The following is a 21444-nucleotide window of genomic DNA, read 5'->3' as shown; positions in this document are numbered from 1 at the left end:
GAGAAAGTATGATGGCCTGGGAAATTACTTAGGCCTGGAAGTAGGCCTGGAAGATCAGAGGGTATTGAACTGAGGAAGAGTATTTAAAAGTCAAGTAAAGCACCAGGAAAAAATGACAGATGGCTCAGAGACTAGAGCACTAGGCATCAGACATTACTACCTGTGAGACCCTGGGCAAGACACTTAACCTCTGTTTGCCTTGGAAGCAGTTAGGTGGCTCAGTGGATAGAATACTGCACCAGAAGTCAGAAAACCTAAGTTCCAAATGTGGCCTCTGATACTTACTACCTGTGTGACCCTGAATAAGTCACTTAACCTCTGTTTCACTAGAGAAGGAAATGGCAAACCACTCCTGTATTTTTGCCAAGAAAATCCTATACAGGGTCACAAAAAGTCAAACATGACTGAATGAGTAACAGCAAGGCACAGGCAAAAATGAAGCGACAGAAGGTTATAATGGGCAAGAAGTGTTTCGGTTTTTCTAAATTGCAGAAGTAGAACAATTTCTTGTGACTCAGAGAGGCCATGCATATGACCATCCCTGTGTGTGGCTGAGGCAAAGAGAAAAATATCATGGGAGCTGAGAAACTGGAAGGTTAGTGTACTTGAGTGAATGTTAACATTTATGTAAACAAGTATTACAAAGGGTTTTTTAAGTAATTCCCAAAAGGTTGTACTTTAACTTCAATAAAAATTTCATACTGTGAGAAACAATATTCAATTAATTTTTTTATCAGATTTCTCCCCTGATTTGATCTTCTCACTTTTTAATAGTAGTTTATCACATTTAAAAAACTGCATTAAAAATGAATAGCAGACAAGTTATCAAATACTAAAGGAAAACATGAGAAATCAGAGTTTGAAGGATCTTTGGAGGTCATTTAAACCAACTCATATATGACTAAGAAGCTCCATTCTCCCTGATAAGTAACAGTAAACCAACCATTGTCTAAAGGCCTCCAGGGAGGAGGCACCTACTTTCTCTCTAAGCACTTGTGATGGGAACAACAAACATCCTAACTCCTACCCCTACCGATGTCAGATTAATTTTTCCTTAAAAGGTACTGGGACCATCCTTAAGTCTTGGTTGGCCCAGAGAACTAAAGGTTCAGACTATGGACAACACTTCCTGATGTGCCTGAGCACAACGCAGTCATGAAGTAAGCCATTCTGGTCTGCATGGTCATGGAAAACTTGCTCAAGATAGCTCCACTCAGCAAAATCAAATAAGATGTCCTCAGTCCCTATCTTTCTCTTGTTATGGTTAGTAAATCTCCTTCTGTTAATTGCTGAATGATCTATGAGTGTCTCACCTTGTTATAACATAGAATCAGCACCCCATTTTATTTCTGATAGTTGTAATTATTAAGATTTTCCTTACATGAAAGACTGTCATCTTCTTTGCAAGAAATTTTTAATTATTACTTACTTCACTCTCATATCTCAATAAAGATCAATCTAAAACTACTTTTTATGTTGCTAAATTAAGGTGATTTTTCACATCTGAGTAAAAGAATATTCCTTAAATATATTTTACAACATTTTATAAGCCAACTTTCTCCCCTCATTCTCTGACAAAGAATATTACATAGAAGAGAATTAAACAATTGCCATGTGGAAGAAGATGAAAAACATCAAAAAAACCCGAATTTTGCTATCTATAGCAAATCGAATGACTGATGTGATTCTGCCTCATTCCTTGTGGTGGCACTAATCCACCTGTACCACCCTAGAGTGTTTATTTGCTGAAGATAGCTGCTTCTAGGTCATACTCAATATGGAATACTTGGGGTAGACATTTCCAATTTCAAGGTCTAGAAAAAAGATTTGTGTAAGTTTATCAGAACTATGATTACCCCCGGGTTAAACACAAACTCATATCCCTGCTGACAGTGATCCAAAATACTAAGGAATCCCAGAGCACTAAGTACAATGCCTGGAACATAGGAGGTACTTGAAAAATGCCTGTTCTCTCCCCCTTTAACCCCACCCCCAAGATTATAAGTCTCTTGAAGGCAGGGTTCTTTCACTTTTGTATATGTATTCCCAGAGACTAGCAAGTTCTTTGCAAACAGCAGTTATACAATAAATGCTTTTTAATTCATTTATTCAACACCAGAACAGTTAGCCTGAGTTACATGTCACAGAAATGTAATTGTCCAGACTAACCAAAGGGTACCTACTGTCACCAAAAAGCTAACCATTTTTCTCTTAAAACCTTAATACCTTACTAATGGATTTTCTTGAATGTTACATTTTTAATATATTTTTCCATACTGTAGAATTGCATATTTCACTGTGTACCTTTTTCATGCACTTTCCAAATACTTTGGAGATTTGCATATGTATGTTCCTTATTCCCCATTACTTGATAAGCAGTAAATAGTTAATAACTTGGTTGCATTTTATTTTCTCTGGGCCCGGCTAAACTAAACACAATTCTAAAACTATTATTACCTAACTTATTTGGAATGATTCACCAAGAATCAAAAGATCCATAATATCCACAGGCAACAAGTTCCAAAACTGAAAAGCCCTTAGGGCTATTTATATACCAAGGAGAAAACACTGTGAAGTTCTTATCCAAGAGACTTAAAAATCAGGTAAAAATCTTAACAATGGCTCCAAAATAAAATATCCCAAACGCTTTATCAACCACCGGGGCTATATAGTGTTTGTGTTGAGGTTTAAGGTTTAGGGTGCTCAAGACCCCAAAATACCAACATGCCAGGTCCTACTGAATGAATTCTACTTGTCTTCTCTCGGCCAAAGAAAAGCACAGTTTATTAAAGGTTTGTCATGATGGGTAGACTCTTAAGGAGCTTAGGTATCCCTGTACCCAATCATTTGGACATTTTTTACTCTCACTAATTAATATTTATCTATACTAGCAAAAAGGTTATATTGCCTTAGGGCATCGGAAGATATAGTGACCCAACCTTATAAACTAGGAAATTTATCTTTTCACTTTATCTAAATTGTATCTGACAAGAACATAAGTCTTTATATTGGCTTACTTGGCAATCAAAACTATTCTGATTTTTGGCTTTAATTTGGAGAAAAAAATTTCTTTTTAATGGTAGTCAGCTGAACAATCCTTAATTCCTAAGAGGAATTAAAATGTTAGTACACAAGTGAATTTTAAAAGTACTTTATATTACCTAATGTTTTCATTAAAACAACAAACTAGCTTGTATTCTAAATTCATATACATAAGGATGAATTCCAATCAACTTATTTATTAAACATCTGTTATGTTGAAGGTACTCTGTTAGCATAGGAAATGAGACAGGGCCTAGACTTGTGATTTCACTGGTATGGGAAATTCTGGTATAAGACTAAAAAATCTCTACCAACTCAGGCTGAGGATTTCTCTGCAACTTATAGTCTTAGAGAACTGACTAGAACACTGAGTAGTGAAGGGACTTCCCTGGGGTCAGACAGTCACTATGTCTCAGGGGCATAAACTGAACCCGTGTCTCCCAGGATTTCAGATTAATACCATGCTGCTTCTCTGGAGGAGGGATATGATGGCAAAAAAATAAACAGTACTTGGCCTCAGAGAACTTATAGTCACTGAGTACACTTAGGCATATCTTGGTGATACAGTAGAGACAACAATAACTAGCATAAATAAAACCCATAAGTAATCTACATATTTTATTTTAAACAATTCTTGCCACCTGTCCTTAATATTTTAGAAAAGATGTAGATAATGCGCTCAATTTTAAATTTAAAATTTTTTTAAATTTTAAATAATAAATAAAAAATAAAATTTTAAATAATAAATTTTAAAAAAATTAATCCTTATCCTACACAGGTGTTAAAGACAGGTAAATGATGCAATGATGTGATAAAGAAAACACACCAAAAACTTAACAATAAAAATAATACTTATTTTTTTCCACTTTATTTTTCTTTCTTCTCCTATTTAACAGTATTTTATTTTTTCAATTGCATGTAAAAATAATTTTCAGCATTAACTTTTATAAGATTTTGAGTTCTGAATTTTTTTCTCTCTCCTTACCCTCCTTCTTCCCCAAAATGGCATGCAATCTGATACAGGCTATACATGTGCAATCCTATTAGACATATTTCCAAATTAGTCTGGTTGTGAAGGAAGAATCAGAGCAAAAGGAAAAAACCACAAGAAAAAAAAAAAACAGTATGCTTCGAACAGCATTCAGACTCCATAATAACCAATATTTATATAACACTTGTCAAGCACTGTGCTAAACACTTGTCTCATTTGATCTCATGTCAAAGCAAAAGACCTCAATACATGAAAAATTGACTAATCTAGATCTTAAAATAGTTACAAACAGGCTATATTTACTGATTTGAAATTAAATAATTTATAGGTGAGTACTATACAGAAAAGTCTGTAATGCATTAACATACTTTCTGAAATGTTAAGATAATTGTGTTGCACGAATAACAAGCATTGAAAAAAAATGAAATTGACAGTGTTTTCATGATAGACACTTTATTGTCATCTGAAACCTTTTAATGGAAGTTAAAATGTGCCTCCTTCATATTTAACTCACCGAAAAAAAACTATGAAAAAAAAGATAATAATATATAATATATATATATACACGTGTACCTTTGCAGGCATAGACATATAGGAAAAGAGAGTAGGAAATATATACAAAAATCCAGATATTTACATTAAACCAACTCACCTTGGAATTTTCTGTGCTCTTAAAAACAAAAGTATCCCCATGTGGAAAGATCAAAGATGAGTGTTCTTCAAGTGACTCTTTTGAGGAGAGAGTAAAAGATAAAGAAATTACCTTTAAAAATTATTAATTAAATTATTAAATTAAATTATTACATTAAGTTAAAGCAGCACTAACATTTATTTATGTTAAAAATTATTTTACAAATGTACTCCTCCAATTCTTCATCATGGTATGAAAAGGCTTGTTGGTCTCCAAGGCTTTGCCATGTGAGATGGAAGTTGCAGCTACAAAAAAAATGCATTTGTATCTTTCAAAAACCAGCCAGGCTCTCTCATGGTGGGAGAATCTCATCTTCTAGATGCTCACAAGATGGTGAGCTTTTGTCACAGCAATGCACAAGGACCACTTAACAAGTTGTATTGATATATGATCTTTGTTCATGCTGAAGCCATATCAATAAAATTACAGATCTGCAAATTAGTGAATTATTATAAAAGGTTGTTGGAACCATATTACACTCCCAAACCTTTTCTGGTCATTCCATCCAAGCATACCTTCTTTACTTTCTGCCCATTTGTTCCATCATTTTTGCCACAAAATACTTCCCTAGGCACCATTCCTTCGCTATTGGAAATTCAAGCCATCGTTCAAAATCCTCTTCCTGATAAGTCTTCCTTAATAAGCTTGACTCCCTTCATCTTTGCTTTCTCTGAAACCCTATATTATTATGTATACCACTGCTTTGACAACCAATCAGGTACTACTTTGTAACAGCTCTGGTACTATTTTCTTCAACTCCGATTTCACTCATCTAGTGTTATGTGATATTTTAATGTGTTTCTGTCTTAATTCCTCAACTGGGCAGTGAAGTGGCATGGAGGATAGAGTACCAGACCTGGAAGTCACAAAGACCTGAGTTGAAATTTTATGTCAGACATTTACTAGCTGTGTGACCCTGGGCAAGTCATTTAACCCCATTTGCCTAAGTTTCCTCATCTGTAAAATGGGGATAACAATAGCACCTACCTCCCAGGGTTGTTGTGAGGATCAAATGAGAATAATTTCAGTGCACTTAGCAAAAATACCTGACACATAGAAAGTGTTATATAAACTTTGGCCATTATTTATTCATTAGATTCTACACTACTTGTGGATAAAGACTGCCTTAAGCAACTCTCACAGAGCTGGCATCATGCCTTTAAAATAGTAGGAACTGGTATAATAGTAATGAAATCTGAAGTTCTTTTTGTATTGCTAAACTGAGAGGTACTTAGCACTTAGTAATTAATTAAGTCTCTGTTAAAGAAACAGAAGGTATGAACCCCTGTTGCTGATGTAACAGGAAGGGGTTGGCTGAAACAGGAAGGAGCTAATGCCTTGTGTGTATATGGAGAAGCCCTTGCTGGGTCAGTGTAATGGGAATGAAAATTTGGAAGATCTTCCCTGCCCCTAGGCTAAAATGCACCTGAAGCCTGGGGAGGGAGGCTTGTTTTTCAGTAGATACTTCTTGATTGGCCAGTGAGTCAATAAGGTTGTTACATTCTCTGAGCCAGGAGAAGGCTATATAAGCCCTGATGTGTAGCTTTGTTTTGGGACTCACTTTGAGAAGTGTTCTGTGATTTGATCTGAATTCTGGGAAGCCGTTGTTGAGAGTCCCCCGGCTTTGAAAAACCCAGACGTGGAAACCCAGATGTTGACTGGGTATGGATGTAATGGTTGGACAGTTTGGAAAGATGTCTGCTTGATCTGTTAATGTCTTGATAATTCTGCCTGTATACTTTGAAGTTCGGGGTGCTGACCTTTTTGCCCTGAACAAGGTAAACGATATATGGTCTGACTGATTAAAGTAAGCTTGTTAACCCATTTTGAGTTGCTTTCCTTTAACAAAGCAGATCCAAGAACCTGTGGTAGCTGCAAACCCTGAGGATGCTTGGGGTGCTTGCTGCTACAGTCAGACAGACCTTCATGGAGGCAGAAGCTGCTGCCAGTGAGGAGGCTGAAGAGGAAAGGCCCCCCAGGCTGGAGAGAATGATTTTGATTTTGGGAACCTGGGTGAAATGATTTTGATTCTTCAAACAAGCTGGAGCTTCTGCTGAGATGCTGCTGAGTCTGAGGGCCAGCCAGAGGTTTGGGGAGCTGCTGAAGACATCCAAGAGCCATCTGGAGCTTCCAAAGACTGAGGAAGCATGACTGTGATGCTGGTACTTTGCATGAACCTGTTTGTGGCTTTCTTAAGCCTTCACCCCCCAGGAACAGAGACTGTGAAGGATTTAAGGTGGACTGGACACTGTGAGCTTCAGCGTGGCACAGGAAGTACTCAGAGAGCTGGACAAGGACCTGGGAGCTATTTGCCTTTGAACCCAGGTGACAGTTTGATGGATCCAGGTAGGATCTGGAACCATGGAAGGGGATCCGGGAATCTGAGAGACCACCCTGAGTCAAGCTGAAAGAAGACTTTACTTGGATACTGTGTACTGACTGAGAAATTGTAATTTACTACTGACCTAGGGGTGGATGGAGGGCTTGTGTATTTTCTGATTGAATAGTGATTAATGACTGAATAAGTGACTGATTTGTAACTTAGTGTGCCCCATGAGAGGAGAACTTTGACTACTGTACTTTGTGTCCTTTAAGGAGGCAAACCTCCTTAAGGATAATTCAATGACTGAGTTTATTGAATGACTGATTGTTGTTCTTTGTTGAAAACTACGAGATCACTGTGGTGAAAACTATGTGGCCTTATTAGTGATAAGTTGTGAATGTTGTATTTTGATTTTCTGTGATAAACTGTAATATTGTGAATGCTGTATACCTTGATTTCTGTGAATGTTTTGCTTTGATTTATTATTGAATAGAGTGTTCACTATACTATGTAATCAGAACCTTGAAAAGTTGTTCACAGCAGCCATCCTCTGGAAAGCTGCTTGTGCTTGGCTTTACAACTGGACTCAGGCTGCAGAATGTGACATATGGGAATTTGTTTTGCTCAACTATTTATATTTATTCAAATGTATTTTTTCTTCCCCAATGGTAAGAGTGGGGTAAAAAGGAAAAAAACACCCTGATTTTTGTTCACTGGAAAAATAAAATTTAATTAGAAAAAGAAAATAGTAGGAACTCAGTAAATATTTGGAGTTTGATCTTTTGAGCTCTAATAAATATACCAAGATTTTGCACAGCGGGTAACTTTATTTTTCTCAAGTAAGGTGGCATTGCAAATATTCCAGACCAACCTTTGGGAAGCAGAAGAAAATTAGTTTCTTCAAAACTTTAGGATTAAAAAAAAAAAGTTAGGGCCATAAGAAAGCATTACTTTCATAATCAAACTATAAAATTTTAAAACAGATAGGCCAAAATTATATTAATGGTCACTTATCTAAATAATTGTTTGATGTAACCTACAAACTTACAAAAAAAAACTATTCTTCCAAATACTGTATTCATTTGGTATTCCTTCCACATTAACTAAGCCTCTAATTAACCAAAACAGACTTTCCCATTTATTATGGTTGGTTTAGATTTAATTATGTATGTGATCCTTTTAAAATTATGCTCAAGGAAACATGGGAATCTGTAAACCAGTTAAATAAATTTCTCTCTTCCTCATTTCCTCAATTTGTAAAACTAGGATACTACCATCAACATCTATAGGAAGGTTCACCTTCAAGGAAATAAAATTAAAACTTACATGATTTGAATCGAAACAACTAGAAAATGGGTGAATGATCTCTACTTTCTTCCCAAAAGTATATATTAATAACTTATGTTCATAATGACAATTCTGAGTCACCCCTTTGAAAATTAACAACACCTCATTTCCTAGCAATCTGGGCATTTACTATAACTATATTTAACACGAAGAAGAGTAAATCAATGAGGAATGTTTTCTTGATTTGCCCATATTGGGTATTTTGATTTCTAGCCAAACAGCATCACCAGGGGCATAATTTCTTAATAAAAGTCACTGCTTTAGCTGGGTCAGGAAGTTAGAATTGACTCATCTCAGAATTCTTCAAGTTAACAGTAGTGTTCTGTGCCCAACACTCCTAACCCCACTCCCACTACCCCATTTAGTTCAGTATTGTTCCCTCCCCTTCATTCAATGGCCTTGGCCACTAACTCTGTGTAAAGCCCTAGAAAATAGAAATAGAGAAGGTCCCATTATTACTAATGTCCTCCTGCAATGCTTCACTGCAATGGCCAACCGGCTGACGAGCCCCTCCAAATTAAGTTGGTCCTAAAATGACACAATACATCAGGCATACTCTACTCAAAGTCTTTCTACCTGCTAAGAATATGCCAGAATTTGCACTTCACTGACAATGAGGTTAGGCCCATATAATAGTAAGGCAATGGAATAGGACTTGAGTGGAAGATTTGCCAATGCAGAACTGTGAAATGTTCACTGACAAAGCACATTATGACATATCTGATTATTCAGATATCCAGTGCTTTTCTAGGTCTAAACTGCCGATATATAAAATACTCAAGTTTCCTAGAGAAGAGCAATCAGAAAAAATGCTATAGCCACATCTCTTTTGCTTTCTGCTGGCAACTTTGCCCCTCCTGTCACCTCTCAGAGAGGCATTTGATCTTGAGGTATTTGCCACCTTTTATTGAGAAAAAAGCATCTGAACTTGCAGCATAAAGGAAGAAAGGTTTTTGGTCAAAGAACAATTAGCTGGGACATCCCTCTCAAGTATTTCCTGTTTATCATGCACAAACAGACTGCCAGCTCCAGCTAATCCAACTAAATGCTTTCATTTGTGCCTGGAGAATGACCCAAGTTTTCTATATAAACATGTATTTAATGCTCAAGGTTTCCAAGCAGGCTTTGTTGTATATTTCATTCACTCACTTTAAAAGTGCCCAAGCATGTAGTATAAACAGACAATTAGTTATGTCATTTCCTTTTCCCCTTGCTTATGAAATAGGTAGTCTGACAATTTTGATTCAATATGCAGTTAAAACAATCAGTGACTGCTGGTTTAAAAGAGTCAACTCACTTTGCATGGTGAATGTCTTTCCATTGGAGTTACCACCAATTCTCCTGTCTCGGGCATAGCTTCAAACAAAGGAGAGAGTCAGTTACAAATTAATTTCACAAGACGGTCAATAATTAGTTTTAGACTCACTTGGCAATAACAATTACAGTAGCAAAGGTAATATTTAAAATTAGCAGCACAACTTTTCTGGAGTTTTGTTTCCTTAGTGTCACAACACGTCTAACATCTTTTGCAGAGTTGCAGGAGATCTTAGAAATCATTTAAAACCAAAACCCTATCTTTTAAAGATGAGGAAACCAAAACACAATGAGATTAAATTACTTCTCCAAATTCACACAGCAAGTCTGGAACACCTTTCAATTATAAGAATTATTTTCAGTACCAGTAAATCAGCTTTATTTTTTTCTAAACAACCCATACCATATAATAAAACCTCCAATTCTAATAATGAAACTAACTGGTACTTATTAGACCATTTATAGAAAAACAAATTTTTAAAAAGTATTTCAATAGATGCTGGAAAATCCTTTAGGATAAACTGTGTAATAGGCACATTAGCAATATACAAATGTCATTAAATGCTTGGAATTTGAATACAGCCCTAGAATTTATGAATTACACATGCATTAACTCAGTGGGATCCTTACAATACTCTCAGATAAGAGGGACATTATTATCTTCATTTTATAGATGAAGAAAATGATGTTCATATAATTTAAATGAATTACCCAACATCAAGCATCTCCTAAATTCAGAACTACATAACCCAGTTTTAAGTCTTGGAATTCCTACTCAGTTCCATGGTCTATTGTGTCCTTGCTCCTTTACATTTAATATAAACTGATATGCTAATTGCACTGTCACTTTCATCTATTTCCTCTGAAATCAAGGGAAGGGCTCAAAGGGCTACTTATTATTAGCACACAAGTTATTCCAAACTATATCCCTAGAAAAATGTTCACTGATGCAATCATCTCACCAATTGACTTTGCCTCCCTCCCAGTTAGTGTTAACTATGGAATCACATAATTTTACAGTTAAAAAGGGCTTTCCCAATCATCTAGTCAAACATAAAACTGAAAATAAAGGATCTCAACTACAAAATAACCACCCATCTCTCTACCCAGGAACTTCATGCAGGCTGAGTCCAATACCTGATGAGACAACCATCTACTTTGATATGATTCAAATTAGTGAGAACTTTTTTTTCCTATAGCCAGAATAAATCTGCCTCTTCACAACTCCCACATCTTATTCCTAATTCTGATCTTTGGAATTTGAGTAAATCTAATCCACGTTGCCCATGTGTACTGTCCTTTCAATATCCATAGTTCTTTCAATTAATTCTCATACAGCATACAGATATGGACTCAAAGCTGGTCACTATGCTGGCAGCCTTCCTTTGGCTACTCTGACCAGAGCAGACCATATGTAGAACGTGGTTCAGTTTGGGGCACCACAGTATAGGAAGGACATTTGATAAACTGGGGACTGTCACCTACTTACTGCTGAAAATTATACCTCTTTTAAAGCAGCCTATATTAGTATCAAGCCTGAATAGTACTTAAACCCACCAAACTTTTTTTTGGGCAAATTACTGCCCAAATTGGTTCCCCCATCTTACACATATGATTTCACCCAACTTATAAGACTTTTTATTTATCCCTGTTTAACTTCATCCTGTTAGATCAAGTCAGTGCTCTGGATTGTCCAGATCTTTTAAGATTCTGACCCTATCATCTTGTATAACACTATATCTTCCAGCTTTGTCTCATAAGAAAATGTGATAAATCAGTGAGCTTTCCAATGATTGTGAATTACCTTTGATCAGCATTTAACAATATATGTTCTCCTAAACTCTTCAAGTAGTCTCCAATGCCTCTCTTCAGTGCTCTTTAAGGTCTAAGGCCTCTCAGATTTCTTACAGCTGGCTTCTTTGTAATCACACCAGCCACATATTTATCTACCTCTTATTGAACTATAACCAGCACTATCATTTACACTGGCCTGTTCCCATCTATCCTATACATTAAGAGAGAAAAAAAAATCTTCAAATGTTTAATCCCTATTATTTCCATCTCAGAACCCAGCAGAGTGGCAACAAGATGTCATGCACATCAAATTTAAACCTTTAGACCCTTTCAGCAATTACTAGAGCCCTTCTCTAATGGCACCAAGGTGGCCTAATGGATAGAATGCTGGTGTTCCAATGCTGGCTCAAACTCTTAATAGCGGTGGAACCTGGAGCAGGTCACTCAGCCTCTTGGAGGTTCAGTTTCCTCATCTGAAAATGAGGGGTTTGGACATGATGGCCTCTACAATGCTTTCCAGCTCTAATCTATGATCCTATCATCTTGATGCATTGCTTACCAGCCAGGCCATACTAGAAATCAAGCAAACCTATGTGGCTCTCTCTAAGCCACTGTCTCTCTTCTATGAACGGCTGCAGTTTCCACACACTATCCTTTCTCTCTGAATATTCAGCTCAGATTTTGTTCCTCTCTAGTGGTCTTCCAGGCTATTTACTCCCTTACTTCCTATTCCATGTCCCCAAAGCAGTCACACACTGCAATTCTTGGTTTTTACTTCATGATATGTTTACCAGGAAGAACTATTCGATTGCTGGATATGTGTAGAGGGGGTAGGGGCATTTTCTCCTCCAAGTTATGTGCTCCTCAAGGGAAGGGACAATATTTCTTTTGTACAACGCTTGGTTTAAAGTTGCTTAATATTGGCAGACCGACTACTGCAGTCCCACTTAACTCTCACCTGTGGGAAAACCACTTCCACACTTAGGTCTTCAGATTACCCTAGATATTCTGAATTTACCACAGGGCAAAGCAAGTGACTATAAAGTTTCTATGTGTTCCTGTGTTCTTGACACACTTACATAAATGAATGTACCTCAGCTCATTAGTAGATTGTCAGGGTCCATGTTAACCTAAATATATACACTCTTCAAAACTGCCTTAAAATTCAAACATGTAAACATATATTTCAAATTATAATTCAAAATAATTTCAAACTGCTAAACAGCACTCTGGGATTCAGGAATAGAAAGTCAACCTCAGACTCTGGGTTATCTGATTGCAAATCCTTCCTGTCATATATTGGCTGTATAACCCTGTCCAAGTCATGTAACTTCTTAGTGCTGCAGGCAACTCTCTTAACCCATAAATTATACATCATCTGTGGATCTGACTGCCCAGGAAGTTTCCCCCTAGGAGTTCCATATGCCAATGAAATCACAGTACTGGTCTAAAAAAATGTTACCAACAATAGCAGCATTTACTTGTGGTGCATTTTACCCCCAGTGCTAATTTTTTTCAAATGTTTAAGATTTGTGGATTAGAAAACCAAAAGACTCTTCAGTTTTGAGATCTTTGTTACTTATAGAATCATAGAGAGTTAAACTAGTTGAAGGACCTGTGATCAGCTAGTCTATCCCTGTTGTGTTATAAAATAAAGAAACTGATTCTGACCGGAAGTTAATTATTTACCCAAAGACTAGATCCATGAGAAAAAAAAAAACTATGCTCTTAACCAAAAGACCTAGAAACATTTATATGGCGGATGTAGTTCTCAGAAGGTACTGCTCCTCTCCCCCTTGAATTCTCTAAGACCATAAAGGGATCGATAAAGATAATGATGATGGCCAAAATTTAATAACATTTTGCAGTTTTATAGAAAGCTTTATCTCACCTAACCCTCACAAACAGCCCTCTACAGCAGAAAGCACATTACCCTCATCTTACAGATACTAAAACTGAGGTAAAGCACTCAAAAGGATATGCAAAGAAAGATTAAAGTACTTTCCCAAGGTTAGACAGCTAGTGGCAGGATTCCAAATCAGGTCCCCTGAATCCAAATCCAGTATTCTTTCCCTTCCACAAAAATACCTATTCTGATAAGCCCTGTAACTATTTAATACCCACCAATTAACACTCTACTCCTGGCCCACTTTATAGTTCTAAATTTGCCTCTAGGGCCCCTTTTGGCTTCTGATAGGTTCAATGAAATTAAGGATAGTACTGAATGAATTCCTGGGGGACAAAGAGGACTGAAAGACTGGGGGAGTGGGGAATTTCAGAGGGCATAAAACATCATGGTGAAAATGACACTGACAGGCTCCACCATCTCCCCCTCCAGGTTTATTAGACTAGAGTTAAGATTCACAAACCCCCAGAGCACAGAGATGGCCTATCCCTGACTCAATACTAACAGTGTTACCATCAACCTTTCAGTGATATTTTTTTAAAAAGAAAGGCAGATAGGGGCGACCAGGTAGCACAGCGAGTAAGAGCACCGGTTCCAGTGTTGGGATGACCTGGATCGAATCCCGGGCTCAGACACTTAGCACCCACCCAGAAACACCTGGCCGTGTAACCTTGAGCAAGTTACTTAACCCCAATTGCTTAGGGGCGGCCAGGTGGCTCAGCGAGTAAGAGCACCAGCTCCAGTGTCGGGATGACCTGGATTGAATCCGGGCTCAGATACTCAGCACCACATCCAAAAATAACTGGCCCTGTCACCTTGAGCAAGTTACTTAAGCAATCGGGGTTAAGTAACTTGCTCAAGGTTACACGGCCAGTTATTTCTGGGTGTGGTGCTGAGTGTCTGAGCCCGGATTCGATCTCCAGGTCGTCCCAACACTGGAGCCGGTGCTCTTACTTGCTGTGCTACCTGGCCGCCCCATAAACTGAAACATTTTGAAATGAAAAGGGAATTGTATTGCATTGGGGCTTAAGATTTTATTTAGTTGACATCTCTACTGTGCCACTAAGTAACATCCACAGATCACATAACTTCCCTAGGCCTCAGTTACCTCACCTGGGAAGATGGGGGATTTGGATGAGATAATCTCTAATCCCTCCCAGCCCTAACATTCTATAAATCTCTGATTTCTACTAATTATAGTACTAGGCACTTACTACATGTACATCACCCAATTATTTTGCTTATTGGCAAAAAAAAAAAATGAGAAAATAAACTCCTTTTTCCCCTGGTCCTCTAAACACATATATTCTATGAAATAACTGTGCTTTTACATATTTGGGTTTGTTTTATTTTGTTATTGAACTGGTGTTAGGGTCATGCGATTTTTAAAAGGGCAAAATATTTTCAGGATTTGAATTTTTTTTTTCTTTTGAAATGTCCCTTTAAAAAATTTTTTTTTGTTATAAACTAAATGAAGAGAATCTTGTTGCTCTGGTCCTTTTAACAAGCCCTGAAATAGGAATCTAAGAAAACAGCATCAGAAAGGAGGTGTTTGAGTACATCAGGACTTAAATGACAATGTTGTTGGGGTTTTTTGTTTGTTTGTTTTATTTTGTTTTAAAATGGTGATGTACTATGCTGAGGGACAGTTCTAAACCTTTCTTATTTACTTCCAAGAAGGTTTGCAAGTTTGGGAGCAGGGGTCATTTTTTTGTTGAAAACTTGTTTCTGTCCATGATTTGGCCTTACTAAAGCAGAAAGACTGTGGGAAATGTTAAAAGGGTGTTTTTCTAAACAGCAAAACATACAACAAAAGATTTTGTATTACTGCCCCTGTATACAATACTTGAATTCTTGAATTTCCTTTGGGGGAAAAAAAGGATTTTGAAACCATGAAGTGTTTGAAAGAAATTAAGCCTGTTTAAAATATTTTGTTTTTCTCTTCCTATTTCTTTTTTTCTTCACTGACAGTGTCCTCTGTTCAATTCTTGACTCTTGAACTACAATAAATGGTGATCTACATTCACAAGGAAAAAAAATACAATATGTTCTTCATGCCTTACACAAATTAGTAATTTCTAGAAAAATTAAATGTAAGAAAATATATTTAGCATTAGTCCTAAATTAATGAATAAGTCAGCTGTGTGGCACAACGGATAGAGCACCAGGCCTACAGCAAGGAAGATCTATCTTCCTGAGTTTAAATTTGGCCTCAAACACTTACTAGTTATGTGACCCTGGGAAAGTCACAATCCTGTCTGCCTCATTTTCTCATCTGTAAAATGAGCTGGAGAAGGAATGGCAAGCCACTCCAGTATCTCTGCCAAGAAAACCCATAATAGGGTCACGAAGACTTGGACATAGCTGAAAAATAACTGAACAATTAAATTAATGAGCATATTCCAACCTTACCAACTGCAATTTCATTCATAGGACTTTAGCAAGTTCCTACAAAGGTAGCAGGATAAAAATTCCTTTAGGGTTGGGACTACCTTACTTTTTATTTTGTAATCCCTGGTTCCTATCATAGTGCCAAGTACACAGTAGGGGCTTAATAATGTGTCTGCTGAATAAAATAAAAAAAAAATTGTTTCTTTAGTTTAGGTCAAGAAATGAAAATAGTTTAATTACAACCACTTGAAAAAATTGAGGACCAATCAATAAAATTGCTTACCAGGATGAATTCAAATAATAATACTTATCAAAATATTTTTAGTCACTGATGCCTAAATACTTTGAAAACCACCCCCCCAAGATTTTTCCACCAGTGATCTATGTTGACCTATTATCTCGAGTCACAATTGTCACACTACAGAAAATAAATTACACATACCACAAAGCATGACAGCACATCTGTCAGTAAATGCGGGCTCTTCTCTCATCATGGATGTATTTCAAAATCCAATTTCAAGAGAAAAATCACAAGCTGTAATCCTTAGGCAGAGTGAGCCTCAAAGACTTCAACATGATTTCTCAACATTACTGCCCCAAGCATATAGCTATATATACATGTGAATTTAGCTGGCACCCCAAAGCCATCTGACCAAGAACAAAAGCAATGAGTAGTAGATCAAGAATTTGAACTCCATAATTCATAGGCAATATAAAGTCTCAGCATCATGTTCCGGGAAGTTACAGACAAGCACTTCCTGAGTGTAAACAAACAAAAGAAAAGAAAAATTACCAAATTTCTGACAATTGCTTTAGTTATAAAACATGATACAGTGGAATGACCTCTGGCTATGGCCTCAGAGAGAATCTGGGTTCAAACTCTTAAGATTACTGCCGCTGTGACCTTGGACAAGTTATTCAACTATGCTGGACTGGACTTTCTTCACCTGCAAAATGAGAGCTGAGATAAATGGTCTCTGAGGACCCTGACAGTTCTAGAAATATGATTCTCATAAAAAAAACATATTTGCATATGCACAACTGTTTCAATGAAGAACTTTGAGTATAGTTTAAAAAAAAAAAGCTCTTTCAAACAGTACACAAAGACAGACATTGTTAAAATAGCAATTCTTCCTGGAGAATAATACTGCCCTAGAAGTCTATAAATGACTGCATTGATTACAAATTAAACTTGACTTCTGAACTATTATTTCAAAAACCAAAAGTGATAATTTCACATTAATCTGCATCCTTTAGGTTACAATCTCAGTCTTATCAAATTGATCTAAACTTTTATTTTAGCAAATGTCTCCTCCAATTTAAGGTAACTGAATGGTAGCTACTTAATCCAATCTTTCCTTTGCAGCTATATGTCACACTTAAAAAAAAACAAACTTAGAAAAACTATTCAATCCTAAAATAGCTCTTCAATCCTGACTTCTGAAGTACCCTGATTTTCTTTTTTTTTCTTTTTCCAAATATCAAATTGTAGATTTGCCACAGTGACTATGGATGACTGAAAACTGTTGTGGCACCATTGCCATATTCACAGCGCCCACGATCACTATAAATATACCCGCATGGTGCTCAACTGCAAAATATAACAAACTCTCCATATAGAAGACAGAAGCAAAACATTTATTCAGACACCAGAAAACCAAATCCCAAAAACAGTAAGCCAATTCCACCATAGTCTCAAAGAAGTTTATAAGCTACAACAGCGCAGAGTCATTCAGCCTTCCCACCAACCAGCATAAAACCAATATTTACTCACAAGCCTGTCTCCCTGGGAAGCATGCTCTCCTCCCACCCATCTAGTCTAGTTCTAACTCCCAGCTTCCTGTGGGCTCTACTCCACCCTTCAGCAAATTCCTCCCACCACATGTTCCATGTGATTATATTCAGGCTTTTAGGGGGTAGAGTTTATTTTCAAAGCAGGGAAGATCTTCAAATTCCCATTACCATTACAGCTGTAGGGAAAGAAATCACCAACGAGGTATAATGGGTAAATAAGAGATTCTAGGACTTCAGGATAATTTACTGTGGCTGAAACATGAAATTTACTGATAAGAAATCAGAAGATTTTATTTCTATTTCACATCAGTCCTTAATTAGTTGTAACATTAGAAAGTCACACTTCATCTCTCTGGGTCTCAGTTTTCTCATTTCTCAAAATAATATTTCTCAATATATTTCTCAATATTCCTCAAAATAGACAGACTAGATAAGGAGTTAGTTCCCCATCTAGCTCTACAATTCTATGACTGTAGAAGATTTTCTACTCCTATTATTTTAACTGAAAGGAAAAATAAAGCATTATAAAATATCTATTTCCATTTCAATGATTCATACTCTAACTTTACTGCAGTTAAGTTACAGTATAGCTTTTTGTGTGATACCAGCTTGCAAAAACTTCTTTTGTTTCATGAATAATAAAAGACACACTCACAAAAAAGCATTTTCTTTTTAAAAAGGGAAGGATAATTACTTTGTACCTTTAATAATTTGTGGTTCACTAAATGCCTGAAAAATTATGCTCATTTTCATTGCCTGTAGTTGCTTCATGCCTACATATTCTTAGAGGCTACATCAGACATTACACTTCAGGCATTACATTTTCATTTAACATAGGAATCACTGAATCACAGAATATTAGGAACATAAAGTACCATAGAGATCATTAATCCAACCTTTTTGTTTTATAGGTGCTGAGACCATAGAGGATTTAGTAACTTTCCCAAGGTCATAAGACAAATCACTAGCACAAGCGCCAAGGGGAGAGGCCTAATATCTGAATTATAATCCCAGAGTTCTGGCAAATAAGACTTTGAAACCAACTTAAAAAGCAATCTCACACATTCATATTTTCGATTTCCAGAAAATACAGATCCATAAATAAAATACATCTAAATCACTGACTGCAATTTTAGAAATGTGATTTGGTTATAGCTTTCAAATGCTGAATCCTAAGATCTAGTTGGCAGATAATTATGTTAATATATAAAAATGCTAAATTCTTCAAATAAAATATATAAGGTTACAAAAGAAACCAATTACATTGATATATATTCATCAAAATATACATGTGTGTATATTTACACATACATATGATTACATAGCCCCTATTTACCACTGCATCAAAGCAGCCAAGGAGACTCAGGTGATCTGGCTCAGAATTTACTTAGATGTATTGCTGTAAGGTAGCTCATACACCATGATTGTATTTCCATTTCAATTCTCTTTTTTCCCTAAAGTTCCAAATCACAAAAATACCATGACTTTTTTTTTTTAATGTATGACGCACAACTTGCAACTAAGATAACATTTTTAAAATTTCAGTAAAGTTTGTAAAATACAATAACAAGTGAAATACAATATATCTTATACAAAACTGGCCTCTTTGCTATCAAGGAGTCAAAGGCATTTAATATCCCTTAAGACTTTTCTGGTCAGACTACATATTTCATATAGTACCATAAAATCAGCTCCCTTACATAGTCCTTTTCAGGGTACTATCATGAACCTTCCCCTCTGCATACCAAAAATATTCAATTTCTAGAGACTATATACCCATTTTGTTTTTGCTTAAGAAGTCAGTTTATATTAATTTTAACAGAAAAAAAATGTTTTGAAAGTAAAAAATAACATCAAAGCAGAAATGTGCAATTAGTGATTTTGAAATTCCTGAAAAACTATCCAATCCTAAAACAGCTGCTTCAATCCCGACTTCTCAAGTGCTTTGCTTTCCTTTTTTTTCTTTTTCCAAATACCAAATTATGGATTTGCCCCAGTCACTATGGATGCCTGAAAACTGGCTAGGTATAATGGGTAAACATGACAGATTCTAGCCCTTCAGGATATATTACATAGACCTTGTAGTAACATACAGGACTTCACAGATCATTCAGGGTCAATTCATATACAACAAAATTATTCTTATTAAATGTTATTACTATAACAACTCATTTCTATAATACTCTAAAGTTGGCAAAGGATTCACAACACAAGAGGCCATATAATGTAAAAGACAGAGAACCAGCCTCAGAGAATGATCTGGATTCAAGTTCCATCTATTACATATACTGGTTGTGTATGACCTCCCAGCAAGTCAATTAAATTTTCAATATTCTAAGCAACTTTCTACTATTATAAGTAGCAGAGGAGTTTCTGACCTGCATTAGTAGAGGGAGTTTCCACATCTTGGGAACTCCCTATAGCAGTCCCTAGTCCTACTTTCACAATAAAACTCTAAGGTGGTCAGCACATATAGAATCATGCCCCATTTTATAGATAAAAATACTGAGGCTCAAAAAATGATGTCATTTGCCAATTGTATAGTCACTCTAGATTTCTTTCTACATCATGTTGCCTCTCTACTGCACAAATATGATTATCCAGAACAATTAATAATAAATACCCCAAGCTTAGCTCTAGTCTATCATCAAAGTCCTTACCTCCCTGAAACAGCTCCTTTGGATGACACAGGGATTTCCGGCACAGGCCGGTGTCTTAGCATGAAAGATCGTGATGGTCTGGAAACCAATTTACTTCGACTCCTCATAGGGGCTAGATTTTGTGTTGACGATATATACAATTCATTTACAATCATTTCTCCTTTAAATTCAAAGAACTGAGATGGAGCTGGTCTAGCTGATAAAATCCCAGGCTCGTTTTCAAAACTCGTTTTGGAAATAGAATAATCAAGGGAGGAAAGAGGACCTCTGTCCTCATTATGTAACATTGCAGGACTGTCTAAGTTCCAACCAGCTTTTCCTATTTGTTCTTTTTCTTCTGAGCAATCCACATTCTTTTTTGTAACCAAAGCTGTATTCTCTGTATTTCCAATGTCAAGGGTAACATTTTGACAACAATCCAAATTCCGTGGGGACATAGTGTCTAGAAGAGGAGAATCACTCTGTTTAGTAAGAGAAGATGTATCAACTGATTCTGTAGACCGCCTATTTTCATTACAGATATCATTTCTACCAGGAATTGTTGTTGAAGCTTCCACTGACTCTGGGCCAACACTCTGATTCCCACACAAATCAGAAAGTTTTATCCAGGTATCTTGACCAGAAGACAAAGCTTGTTCATCCTTTAATATCACTGGGTCCTTCTTTCTTTTCTGAACATTTGCATACACAACAGGGTCCTGCAGTTTTGAAAGGATCATCTCTAACTGTTTGAGGATCCTTCTTCGATGGCCCGTAGGCAAGACTCCAATTTTCTGTAGTATGCTGTCATTTATCTCTGCACAGTCCTTCACAGTATGGAAGCCAGATTCCTGGAAACGTAAAAGATACTGCTCCAAGTTAATGTTTGTTAACAACTCTTTGAGGTCAGCACTCACTTCACTGACTGAGGACATAATGGCGGCTTCATTACTAATCCCTGTTTTAAGTACAGGACAGCATAGGCCAGTGAAAGTGTGTCTGGGTTAGATCTTCTTCTACCATTTGCAGCATATTAATTTCTTCAGAACAGTAGTCCTCTCCACATTCTGAGCTCTAATCATGCTTCAACCTGTAAAATAAAGATGTATTGTGCTTCATTAGCAAGTAGTGGCTATTTAAAATATAGTGTTTATACAATCAACTTTCCCTAAAGAAAAACGTAATAGTAGGCATCAAAATGTGATTTTTCTG

At 36.5% G+C, this 21444-nt stretch overlaps 1 protein-coding gene across 5 annotated transcripts in view; it reads right to left on the bottom strand.

Moving 5' to 3' along the window:
* ARAP2 (ArfGAP with RhoGAP domain, ankyrin repeat and PH domain 2) overlaps positions 1-21444 on the bottom strand; it is a 251214-nt gene that overhangs the window by 189230 nt on the left and 40540 nt on the right. For all 5 annotated transcript variants that reach the window (XM_069068703.1, XM_069068712.1, XM_069068731.1 and 2 more), the window contains exons 2-4: positions 20254-21322; positions 9692-9750; positions 4686-4762 (exon numbers count right to left, since the gene is read on the bottom strand). In XM_069068703.1, the coding sequence (XP_068924804.1) occupies positions 4686-4762; positions 9692-9750; positions 20254-21167 (1050 nt within the window). In that variant the 5' untranslated portion in view covers positions 21168-21322. The remainder of the gene's footprint in view (positions 1-4685; positions 4763-9691; positions 9751-20253; positions 21323-21444) is intronic.

Source organism: Petaurus breviceps, unplaced genomic scaffold (genome assembly GCF_028583685.1).
Source record: "Petaurus breviceps papuanus isolate PSGF00001 unplaced genomic scaffold, PetGlider_PUasm1.0 140, whole genome shotgun sequence".
NCBI classification, from domain to species: domain Eukaryota; kingdom Metazoa; phylum Chordata; class Mammalia; order Diprotodontia; family Petauridae; genus Petaurus; species Petaurus breviceps.
This window is presented reverse-complemented; position numbering and strand designations above follow the sequence as displayed.